Raw genomic sequence first — 12868 nt, 5'->3', positions numbered from 1 at the left:
AAACTCAGAAGAGAGAACTGGGTTGGTAGTGAGAGTTAGCATACAGTAGAGTAGACATACATGACACAATAGAAATGATATCAACTATAGAAACTGACACACTGTGTACTGTATACTTCAGCAGTAACAGCAGGCTGTCTTCATCACCAAGGCATCACAAGTGTGACCGTTCAGCCACATGATATGTATTTCAGTGTGTGTGTGTGTTGAAAGAGAGGGAGATAGATGGAGAGAGAGAGAGATAGAGGGGGAGATAGAGAGAGAGGGGGAGAGGGAGAGAGATAGAAGGGGAGCGAGATAGAGGGGGAGAGAGAGAGGGATAGATTGAGGGAGAGAGAGAGAGAGCTAGAGAGAGGGATAGATGGAGAGAGAGATAGATCGTGAGAGAGACGGAGAGAGAGATAGAGATTGTGAGTGCTGACCAGTAAATTGTCTCGTTACTGAAAACATGGTGCAACAGAAGTCCTGACCAGTAAAGTGTCTCGTTACTGAAAACATGGTGCAACAGAAGTCATTGTCATTATTTTATTCTCCATTGATTCATTTCTAATTTGTTTCATTTTTTTCCCGGTGCCTTCAGACCAGAAGTAGTAGTGAATCATAAGGAACAAACTAATTCCCTGATTCAGTGTTCAATTCAGCCTGAAAGAGTTATTAAGTTACTCATCGGTCAATAATAACAAAACACATCATCATCAACCGACGTTCGCTTATGTGTTCTGGTATTTTATATATATACTGTTTAAATAAGAAATCATCTTAATAAGCAACATTGTTAAACATATATTAGGATCCTCATCTGAAAGCTCCCTTGGGCAGAGCACCCTGGGTAGAGACTCCTTGTCTGCATGTTACAAGGATCTTGAACAAATGGCCAATAATAGGACGACGTTGGTCAACATCAAGTCAAAGCAAGCTGGTTTCTAGGAGACAGAGGGGAAAAGACAGTGATAGACAATTCTGTGATCCACATCCTTAATAATTAGAATCATATAGAGTGCGTACCAAATGGCACCCTATTCCCTATATAGTGCACTACTTTAGATCAGGGCTGGCACCCTATTCCCTATATAGTGCACTACTTTAGACCAGGGCTGGCAACCTATTCCCTATATAGTGCACTACTTTTAACCAGAGATGCACCATATAGGGAATAGAGTGCAATTTAGGACACAGACAGAGTTTCTATGTTTTCAGAAGTGAAATGTCTCTCTACCAACCCAACAAAACATTTCACAGCAGGTACCCAGATAGTTAATAAGTTGTTCTGTTATTCCTGTCACTCCAGTGTAAAATTCAGTCTATAAAAATATTGACATTTACTTGAACATACATTTGTTTTCTGACTATGTTATTAAAAAACGTCCATATGTCCTTATCCGTTGCACAGTGGGATGTACTGTAGTTCTACGGTGTACTGTAGCTGGGACGATGTAAGCTGGGACGATGTACTGTAGCTGGGACGATGTACTGTAGCTCTATGATGTACTATAGCTGGGCTGATGTACTGTAGCTCTACGATGTACTGTAGCTGGGATGATGTACTGTAGCTGGGACGATGTACTGTAGCTGGGACGATGTACTGTAGTTCTACGATGTACTGTAGCTGGGATGATGTACTGTAGCTGGGATGATGTACTGTAGCTCTACGATGTACTGTAGCTGGGATGATGTACTGTAGCTGGGACGATGTACTGTAGCTGGGACAATGTACTGTAGCTGGGACGATGTACTGTAGCTCTACGATGTACTGTAGCTGGGACGATGTACTGTAGCTGGGACGATGTACTGTAGCTGGGACGATGTACTGTAGCTCTACAATGTACTGTAGCTGGGACAATGTACTGTAGCTCTACGATGTACTGTAGCTGGGGCGATGTACTGTAGCTCTACGATGTACTGTAGCTGGGACGATGTACTGTAGCTGGGATGATGTACTGTAGCTGGGATGATGTACTGTAGCTGGGACGATGTACTGTAGCTCTACGATGTATTGTAGCTGGGCTGATGTACTGTAGCTCTACGATGTACTGTAGCTGGGACAATGTACTGTAGCTGGGACGATGTACTGTAGCTCTACGATGTACTGTAGCTGGGACGATGTACTGTAGCTGGGACGATGTACTGTAGCTGGGACGATGTACTGTAGCTGGGGCGATGTACTGTAGCTGGGACGATGTACTGTAGCTCTTCGATGTACTGTAGCTGGGACGATGTACTGTAGCTGGGACGATGTACTGTAGCTGGGACGATGTACTGTAGCTCTACGATGTACTGTAGAAATATTGTATAAAATAAGGCAGTATGTTTCAGTAGGATAAACCTGATACAAACATTTCTGTGAGAAAAATCCTCTTTCTAGTCCAAAACATAGTTTTTCTTGTTCTCAGATTTCTGCTGTAGCGGGATGACGCGAGTTCCTTTTGTTGGTCAACAGCGTTTGTTAAATCCACCGACGGGTGGGATTGCCGATGGAAAGGGGGGGATACCTAGTCAGTTGTCCAACTGAATGTATTCAACTGAAATGTGACACACACATACAAACTCACAGAGATAGACAACAACAACAGCTTATCCCACAAGTTAATGTCCCGATTCCCATCCATGGACTAAATCACTGAGACATTATAGACAATTCAACTGTTGTTTTACAGTGCAATACAAAGATGTCCATTCAAACTGATACTGTACTAAAATAAAAAAATGTTTATAACGTTAATGTTTTCTTCTGGATAATAATCCTCCTCCTCCTCATCCTCGACAAGACTCAGAGAGTTATATAATATTATGTTATTCAGCTTTGGCTTTTCTTTCTTTCATATTTTCTTATTTTTGTTCTAATTTCTTCATCATCGTCATCATCCTCATCATCAGATAATTCATTAATTGATGTTACTCATTTTTTTTTTATATAAAGAAAATATGGAACATTTAAAACAAAATAAAAATACCAAATTGTCTGTAATAATGACCTAGCTATGACCAAGATGTCTGAATGTTTGTGTCTTTCACCAGTGTCCTGAGGACAGTTAATTAGCTCCACCCACTGAACACCCGTGGTCACACCCCCACCCCACCCAACCGTATGTCTCTGGATGCGTCCCAAAATGGCACCCTATTCCCTTTATAGTGCACTACATTTGACCAGGGCCTATACGGCAATAGTGCACTACTCTTGACTAGGGTTCTGGTCAAAAGTAGTGCACTATAAAGGGAATAGGGTGTTATATGGAACACAATTTTAGTGTGTTTAGGACGGCCTCGTGTCCCATCCCGTCGCTACAGGTCCTCTACTGGACGAGGTGCTTCTGAAGGACAAAGAAACAAAGGAAATACAGCTAGAAGACATAGTGAAGGGTGATAGTGGCAGTACAGCTAGAAGACATAGTGAAGGGTGATGGTGGCAGCTGGTGGAGGTGGAGTGTAGTTCAACCTGGTGGCCACTGGGGGGCGATATAGGGATTTATCCGGTCGAATGCCCACCACACACTGGGTAGTACGGTCTGACGTGGATTTGACATTGTGGGCCATCCCAAATGGAACCCTATTCTCTATATAAAGTGCACTTCTTATGACCAGAGCCCCATAGACTCTTTTATCCTAAAAGTAGTGCACTATATAGGGAATAGGGTGCCATTTGGAAGGAAAAAACGGTGTATTGTGACCTGTCCCATCAGCTGATCCTCCAAACAGTTTTTCATTGGAGGTGCCAGAGACTTGAAACCACCTGACATCTCAATGTTCAGTTTGTGTGTGTTTCTCCGTAGCTCTACCAACAGTGAACCAGCAGTCAGTCTGCAGAGAGACAGTAACATCATCAGTCTCTGACTGACAGAGAGACAGTAACATTATCAGTCTCTGACTGACAGAGAGACAGTAACATCATCAGTCTCTGACTGACAGAGACAGAGAGAGAGACAGGGGGAACCCGTGTGTGTGTGTGAGTATTAGGGGCACGGTACATCCATCACTAGGTTGGCTGGGAGAAGAACAGTCCCTCACACAGCCTCACTGGCAGCAGTAGGAGCATACAGACAAGCCCACCAGGCACTGGTAGTTTATAAGGACTCTGAGGCTCCGTGTGTCTGTCCATCATCCATCCTCAGCTAGCGAGGTTTATGTATGAAGCAAGAGCCTGGTGTTGCTGCAGCATGTCCGTCCGTCCGTCCGTCCGTCTGTCAGTATGTGTTGTCTCTGTTGGACGGACATGTGGACGCTTGATGGCGTGTTACAGAAGCAGAAGAGTGAAGGCTTGGTAGCCCTGGACGGACAGGAACCAAGGAGGGGCCCAGGGCCTGGCATCGACCCCAGTCAGGGTGCTCCTACTCTGGGGGAGGACGCAGGCTGTGCAGCTTCCGCTCGTCCAGGCCTTTCCAGTACTTGAAGTTGTTGTCCAGGTGCTGCATGAGGTTGGGAAGGTCTGCGAACGCTGGGGACAAAAGATCATTAAATGATTGATTTAGGACGGATTAAAATGAGGATGTACAGTCTGTACAGTTAGTACCGTACAGATGTACTGACTAAGTGGCTCTGGAGAACAGCGGTCTGCTAAATGACCAATATGTAAAAGGGAAAAACATACAGGGTGGCACATGAATGTATCTAGCAAAGAACGGCTTTACGAGTAAAGTTATTCAGCATTAAATAATGATCCAGAAAGATTGTGATAGCCTATAGGCCAACAGATGTTTGGGCCTATTGCGGACTAAACAGGAGACTATGTAGTTATACTGTAGACTATGTAGCTGTACTGTAGGCTATGTAGCTGTACTGTAGACTATGTAGCTGTACTGTAAACTATGTAGTTATAGTTTAGACTATGTAGCTGTACTGTAGGCTACGTAGCTGTACTGTAGACTATGTAGCTGTACTGTAGACTATGTAGTTATACTGTAGACTATGTAGCTGTACTGTAAACTATGTAGCTGTACTGTAGACTATGTAGCTATAATGTAGACTATGTAGTTATAGTTTAGACTATGTAGCTGTACTGTAGGCTACGTAGCTGTACTGTAGACTATGTAGCTATAATGTAGACTATGTAGCTGTACTGTAGGCTACGTAGCTGTACTGTAAACTATGTAGTTATACTTTAGACTATGTAGTTATACTGTAGTCTATTTAGTTATACTGTAGCTGTACTGTAGACTATGTAGCTATACTGTAGACTACGTAGCTATGCTGTAGACTATGTAGCTATACTGTAGACTACGTAGCTGTACTGTAGACTACGTAGCTGTACTGTAGACTACGTAGCTGTACTGTAGACTACGTAGACTACGTAGCTGTACTGTAGACTACGTAGCTGTACTGTAGGCTACGTAGCTGTACTGTAGACTATGTAGCTATAATGTAGACTATGTAGCTGTACTGTAGGCTACGTAGCTGTACTGTAAACTATGTAGTTATACTTTAGACTATGTAGTTATACTGTAGTCTATTTAGTTATACTGTAGCTGTACTGTAGACTATGTAGCTATACTGTAGACTACGTAGCTATGCTGTAGACTATGTAGCTATACTGTAGACTACGTAGCTATGCTGTAGACTATGTAGCTATACTGTAGACTACGTAGCTGTACTGTAGACTACGTAGCTGTACTGTAGACTACGTAGACTACGTAGCTGTACTGTAGACTACGTAGACTACGTAGCTGTACTGTAGACTACGTAGCTGTACTGTAGACTACGTAGACTACGTAGCTGTACTGTAGACTACGTAGACTACGTAGCTGTACTGTAGACTACGTAGCTGTACTGTAGACTACGTAGCTGTACTGTAGGCTACGTAACTGTACTGTAGACTACGTAGCTGTACTGTTTAGACAATAGATGGAAAACTGGTGGCTGATGGTTTTGTAGGCCCGTGGACCAATGTCCAAAAACATTATAATTGTTGTCCATTATTTTTGGGAAGTCGGGGTTTCAACTTACTGTTGAGAGTTAGAACAGTAGAATACACATGGTGACATTTCTTAATGTGGTTGTGAATCAGCAGTTTTCCTCTTGTTATATGTCAGATAACATTTTTTAGATTGGTAAATTAGTCTAGCCAGCCTTAAGGTCTTAGGGAAGGTTGCTGGTGATGCGAGCGTCTTTGCCCCCAAAACACTGACTGTGTTAACTTCTGAGCTGCATTAGATTCAGGGAGCTGCTGAGCTGAAGCTTAGACATTAGATTCAGGGAGCTGCTGAGCTGAAGCTTAGACATTAGATTCAGGGAGCTGCTGAGCTGAAGTTTAGACATTAGATTCAGGGAGCTGCTGAGCTGAAGTTTAGACATTATATTATGTTTTTGGACATTGGTCCACGGGCCTACAAAACCATCAGCCACCAGTTTTCCATCTATTGTCTAAACAGTACAGTTACGTAGCCTACAGTACAGCTACGTAGTCTACAGTACAGCTACGTAGTCTACGTAGTCTACAGTACAGCACTTTGAGATATCAGCTGATGTACGAAGGGCTATATAAAAATAAATTTGATTTGATTTGATTAGATTCAGGAAGCTGCTGAGCAGAAGCTTAGACATTAGATTCAGGGAGCTGCTGAGCTGAAGTTTAGACATTAGATTCAGGGAGCTGCTGAGCAGAAGTTTAGACATTAGATTCAGGGAGCTGAAGTTCAGACATTAGATTCAGGAAGCTGCTGAGCTGAAGTTTAGACATTAGATTCAGGGAGCTGCTGAGCTGAAGTTTAGACATTAGATTCAGGGAGCTGCTGAGCTGAAGTTTAGACATTAGATTCAGGGAGCTGCTGAGCTGAAGTTTAGACATTAGATTCAGGAAGCTGCTGAGCAGAAGTTTAGACATTAGATTCAGGGAGCTGAAGTTTAGACATTAGATTCAGGGAGCTGCTGAGCTGAAGTTTAGACATTAGATTCAGGGAGCTGCTGAGCTGAAGTTTAGACATTAGATTCAGGGAGCTGAAGTTTAGACATTAGATTCAGGGAGCTGCTGAGCTGAAGTTTAGACATTAGATTCAGGGAGCTGCTGAGCTGAAGTTTAGACATTAGATTCAGGGAGCTGCTGAGCTGAAGTTTAGACATTAGATTCAGGAAGCTGCTGAGCAGAAGTTTAGACATTAGATTCAGGGAGCTGCTGAGCAGAAGTTTAGACATTAGTTTCAGGGAGCAGAAGTTCAGACATTAGATTCAGGGAGCTGCTGAGCTGAAGTTTAGACATTAGATTTAGGAAGCTGCCGAGCTGAAGTTTAGACATTAGATTCAGGGAGCTGCTGAGCTGAAGTTCAGACATTAGATTCAGGGAGCTGCTGAGCAGAAGTTTAGACATTAGATTCAGGGAGCTGCTGAGCTGAAGTTTAGACATTAGATTCAGGAAGCTGCTGAGCAGAAGTTTAGACATTAGATTCAGGGAGCTGCTGAGCTGAAGTTCAGACATTAGATTCAGGGAGCTGAAGTTCAGACATTAGATTCAGGGAGCTGCTGAGCTGAAGTTTAGACATTAGATTCAGGGAGCTGCTGAGCTGAAGTTCAGACATTAGATTCAGGGAGCTGCTGAGCTGAAGTTCAGACATTAGATTCAGGGAGCTGCTGAGCTGAAGTTCAGACATTAGATTCAGGGAGCTGCTGAGCTGAAGTTCAGACATTAGTTTCAGGGGCGGCTGAGCTGAAGTTCAGACATTAGATTCAGGGAGCTGCTGAGCTGAAGTTTAGACATTAGATTCAGGGAGCTGCTGAGCTGAAGTTTAGACATTAGATTTAGGAAGCTGCTGAGCTGAAGTTTAGACATTAGATTCAGGGAGCTGCTGAGCTGAAGTTTAGACATTAGATTTAGGAAGCTGCTGAGCTGAAGTTTAGACATTAGATTCAGGGAGCTGCTGAGCTGAAGTTTAGACATTAGATTCAGGGAGCTGAAGTTCAGACATTAGATTCAGGGAGCTGCTGAGCTGAAGTTTAGACATTAGATTTAGGAAGCTGCTGAGCTGAAGTTTAGACATTAGATTCAGGGAGCTGCTGAGCTGAAGTTTAGACATTAGATTCAGGGAGCTGAAGTTCAGACATTAGATTCAGGGAGCTGCTGAGCTGAAGTTTAGACATTAGATTCAGGGAGCTGCTGAGCTGAAGTTTAGACATTAGATTCAGGGAGCTGCTGAGCTGAAGTTCAGACATTAGATTCAGGAAGCTGCTGAGCTGAAGTTTAGACATTCGATTCAGGGAGCTGCTGAGCTGAAGCTTAGACATTAGATTCAGGGAGCTGCTGAGCTGAAGCTTAGACATTAGATTCAGGGAGCTAACAAGTCATCAAGTCTTCTGTTATATGTAGCAGATAGGGTTAACAGTTATTACTATCCTAAGCATCGAAACAGTTAGCCCACTGAGCTGAAGCCTTAGATCAGGTAGCTAACGTAAGTCCTTACCATCCCAGGCGTCGAACATGTCTGTGATGAAGTAGTCTATGAAGGAGATCTGGGACTTAGGAATGCTGCAGGTGTTCCTGTCAAACACAGGCATGACCACCGGTAGACTCTGCCTCTTCTCCTCATCAGTCTGAAACACACACACACACACACACACACACACACACACACACACACACACACACACACACACACACAGTGTCTTTACTGAGTGTGTACCAATATTTCCTGACTGGTACAGTACATCTAATCAAAACAATCAATGAATGCTGCTCCAGTATGCTGTGTGTTTCACATTCCACATCAGCTAACTGCTGAATCCCCAAAGGTACTGTGTTCTACTGTATCTATTAGCGTTCCAAACCGCAGCATCATGTTTCTCTCATCATCTCTCCTCTCACCACTGTCCTGTACCTGTGCAAAGTATTCTTCTGAGATGCGTCCGGCCCATTCTATACACAGCTCCAGCGGTCGGCACGGATTGGAGATGTCGGCACACTTGATCAGCATGCGCTTGACAAGGATCCGGTTGTCTGGGGACGTTAGGATGCCTTTGACAGACTCCTCGTCGCCGATTCCCTAAGGAGAGGTACACACACACACACACACACACACACACACACACACACACACACACACACACACACACACACACACACACACACACACACCGTCAGCACTAGAGCACACACAGGAGTATTAGTTTGATTGCTAACTGTGTTAGACAGAGTTTTAGTTTGATTGCTAACTGTGTTAGAGAGTTTTAGTTTGATTGCTAACTGTGTTAGACAGAGTTTTAGTTTGATTGCTAACAGTGTTAGACAAGGTTTTAGTTTGATTGCTAACAGTGTTAGACAGAGTTTTAGTTTGATTGCTAACAGTGTTAGAGTTTTAGTTTGATTGCTAACAGTGTTAGACAGAGTTTTAGTTTGATTGCTAACAGTGTTAGACAGAGTTTTAGTTTGATTGCTAACAGTGTTAGACAGAGTTTTAGTTTGATTGCTAACAGTGTTAGACAGAGTTTTAGTTTGATTGCTAACAGTGTTAGAGTTTTAGTTTGATTGCTAACAGTGTTAGACAGAGTTTTAGTTTGATTGCTAACAGTGTTAGAGTTTTAGTTTGATTGCTAACTGTGTTAGACAGAGTTTTAGTTTGATTGCTAACAGTGTTAGACAGAGTTTTAGTTTGATTGCTAACAGTGTTAGACAGGGTTTTAGTTTGATTGCTAACTGTGTTAGACAGAGTTTTAGTTTGATTGCTAACTGTGTTAGACAGAGTTTTAGTTTGATTGCTAACAGTGTTAGACAGAGTTTTAGTTTGATTGCTAACTGTGTTAGAGTTTTAGTTTGATTGCTAACTGTGTTACAGAGTTTTAGTTTGATTGCTAACTGTGTTAGAGTTTTAGTTTGATTGCTAACAGTGTTAGACAGAGTTTTAGTTTGATTGCTAACTGTGTTAGAGTTTTAGTTTGATTGCTAACTGTGTTAGACAGAGTTTTAGTTTGATTGCTAACAGTGTTAGACAAGGTTTTAGTTTGATTGCTAACTGTGTTAGAGTTTTCGTTTGATTGCTAACTTGGTTAGAGTTACAGTACCTGTCAAAAGTTTGGACACACCTACTCATTCAAGGGTTTTTCTTTATTTTTACTATGTTCTACATTGTAGAATAATAGTGAAGACATCAAAACTATGAAATAACACATATGGAATCATGTAGTAACCAAAAAAGCGTTAAACAAATCAAAATATATTTTATATTTCAGATTCTTCAAAGTAGCCACCCTTTGCCTTTATGACAGCTTTGCACACTCTTGGCATTCTCTCAACCAGCTTCATGAGGTAGTCACCTGGAATGCCCTGGACCATGAGTGCCCTGACTTTATTAACACGTGTCCCTTGTTAAAAGTTAATTTGTGGAATTTCTTTACTTATTAATGCATCTGAGACAATCAGTTGTGTTGTGACAAGGTAGGGGTGGTATACAGAAGATAGCCCTATTTGGTAAAAGACCAAGTCCATATTATGGCAAGAACAGCTCAAATAAGCAAAGAGAAACAACAGGCCATCATTACTTTAAGACATGAAGGTCAGTCAATCCGGAAAAATGTAAAAAACGTTGAAAGTTTCTTCAAGTGCAGCTGCAAAAACCATCAAGCGCTATGATGAAACTGGCTCTCATAAGGACCGCCACAGGAAAGGAAGACCCATAGTTACCTCTGCTGCAAAGGATAAGTTCAGTAGAGTTAACTGCACCTCAGATTGCAGCCCAAATAAATGCTTCACAGAGTTCAAGTAACAGACACATCTCAACATCAACTGTTCAGAGGAGACTGACTTGATATTTTTGGTTCCAACCGCCGGGTCTTTGTGAGATGCAGAGTAGGTGAACGGATGATCTCCGCAGGTGTGGTTCCCACCGTGAAGCATGGAGGAGATGTGATGGTGTGGGGGTGCTTTGCTGGTGACACTGTCTGTAATTTATTTAGAATTCAAGGCACACTTAACCAGCATGGCTACCACAGCATTCTGCAGGGATACGCTATCCCATCTGGTTTGCGCTTAGTGGGACTTAGTGGGATCATTTGTTTTTCAACAGGACCTCCGGGCTGTATAAGGGCTATTTAACCAAGAAGAGTGATGAGGTGCTGCATCAGATAACCTGGCCTCCACAATCACCCAACCTCAACCCAATTGAGATGGTTTGGGATGAGTTGGACTGCAGAGTGAAGGAAAAGCAGCCAACAAGTGCTCAGCATATGTGGGAACTCCTTCAAGACTGTTGGTAAAGCATTCCAGGTGAAGCTGGTTGAGAGAATGCCAAGAGATGGGCAAAGATGTCATCAAGGCAACGGGTGGCTACTTTAAAGAATCTAAAATCTAAAATATATTTTGATTTGTTTAACACTTTTTTGGTTACTATGCTAGCAGGCTAAACTATGAGGCTAGGCCAGGAGGCTACGCTAGCAGGCTACACTTGGAGGCTAGGCTATGCTATGCTAGCAGGCTACAGTGCATGGATGGCTACATTAGGAAGCTAGGCCAGGTGGCTACACTAACTCCCTTCAACCAGCATCACAGTTGGCTAACTTTTAGCTGGAAGGCTCCACTGGAAGGCTAGGCTAGGCTACGTTATAAGGCTACGTTAGGCCACACAGGCTAGACAATGACTCCCTTCAACTCTGCTCTTTCTAACCTGCATGCTGTTAGCTAATTGTTGGCTGTTTTTAGAGTAAGCGTGATGCAGAATGATATCTAAAACAGACCATTTGTATTTTCTAGATTGTTCCGTGACCGGACACAGCTACACATACTGTATTGGCTGCAATACTCTGATCCAAGCCATGAACAGGTTCCTGCTGTCATCATGTTTAACCACAGAGCCTATCTAACCTGGACTTTATTATTCTTTTTCATCCCCTCTTTTCTTGTTCTGTCCTTCATCTCACCCCGTTCTCCTCCAGCGCGGCCAGCGGCTTGTTGATGCTGTTGACGAACTTGTTGACGTGCTCAAAGTGTTTTGTCATCTCTGTGGCGAGCACCATGTCTATGATGGCCTGACGCAGTGTACGGTACTCATTCCTAAAGAGAGAGAGAGACAGCGAGGGGGGGAGGAGAAAGAGAGAGAAAGAGAAGAACAGAGAGAGAGAGCGAGAGAGACAGCAAGAGGGAGGGGGTGAGAGAGAGAGGGGGGAGAATGAGAGAGCGAAAGAGAGAAGAACAGAGAGAGAGAGAAAGAAGCAGTGGAGGACAGAGTGGAAGGGGGGTAGGGAGAAGAACAGAGAGCAAGACACGTTTACACAAAAAACATTGGTAAATAAATGTGCTGAAAGCCCCTCTGGACAGTTCTAGCCTCCTGACTGTAGTGACAGAGGAGAGGAATGAATGGAGTGATTGTGTACCTTCCCCCATCCAAGGGAGAGCAGTGCATGAGACACACTGCTCTGGGACTCAAATCACATGACTGTCCTGCCTCACTGTCTCTCTCACACACACAGACAGACAGACCAAACAGCCTCCCAGAAAACCCACAGCCAGCCAGCCAGCCAGCCAGCCAGCCAGCCAGCCAGCCAGCCAGACAGACAGACAGACAGACAGACAGACAGACAGACAGACAGACAGACAGACGTACCTCTCCATGTTCTTGAAGATGTTACACTTGTCGTCCCGTGTGGTGATCTGGAAGGCAAGGGCAGCGTGGTGGCTCTCTAGCACGGCCGTGTCATTGTACAAGATGGCCAGCTCACTTCCTGCGTTACACAGGAAGCTGTTGGTGCGTCCCGGGTGATCCACGTCGTGTACCGTGGCTGCTATCAGAGCCGCCACCTCATCAATCTGCTCCAGACTTTGCTGTTAGGGAAAGAAGAGGGACTAGTGTTTTATTCATATTTAATATTAATGGAGAAGTTAGCGACAGGGGGATTCGAACTAGCGACCTTTTGGTTACAGGCCAATGATCTAACGGCTAGGCTACCTGCTGCTGAATTATATTCA

The 12868-nt window shown here is 43.4% G+C and overlaps 1 protein-coding gene across 1 annotated transcript in view; it reads right to left on the bottom strand.

Annotated features, from left to right (window-relative positions):
* Positions 1-511: 511 nt before the first annotated feature.
* LOC106591626 (high affinity cAMP-specific and IBMX-insensitive 3',5'-cyclic phosphodiesterase 8A) overlaps positions 512-12868 on the bottom strand; it is a 238099-nt gene continuing 225742 nt past the window's right edge. The window contains 5 exon segments of the mRNA XM_045708820.1: positions 512-4429; positions 8379-8508; positions 8793-8957; positions 11824-11956; positions 12507-12724. Of these exon segments, the coding sequence (XP_045564776.1) occupies positions 4323-4429; positions 8379-8508; positions 8793-8957; positions 11824-11956; positions 12507-12724 (753 nt within the window). The 3' untranslated portion in view covers positions 512-4322.

Source organism: Salmo salar, chromosome ssa26, assembly GCF_905237065.1.
Source record: "Salmo salar chromosome ssa26, Ssal_v3.1, whole genome shotgun sequence".
NCBI classification, from domain to species: Eukaryota; Metazoa; Chordata; class Actinopteri; order Salmoniformes; family Salmonidae; genus Salmo; species Salmo salar.
The sequence above is the reverse complement of the archived record's forward strand: the minus strand, read 5'-3'. Positions and strand labels throughout refer to the sequence as shown.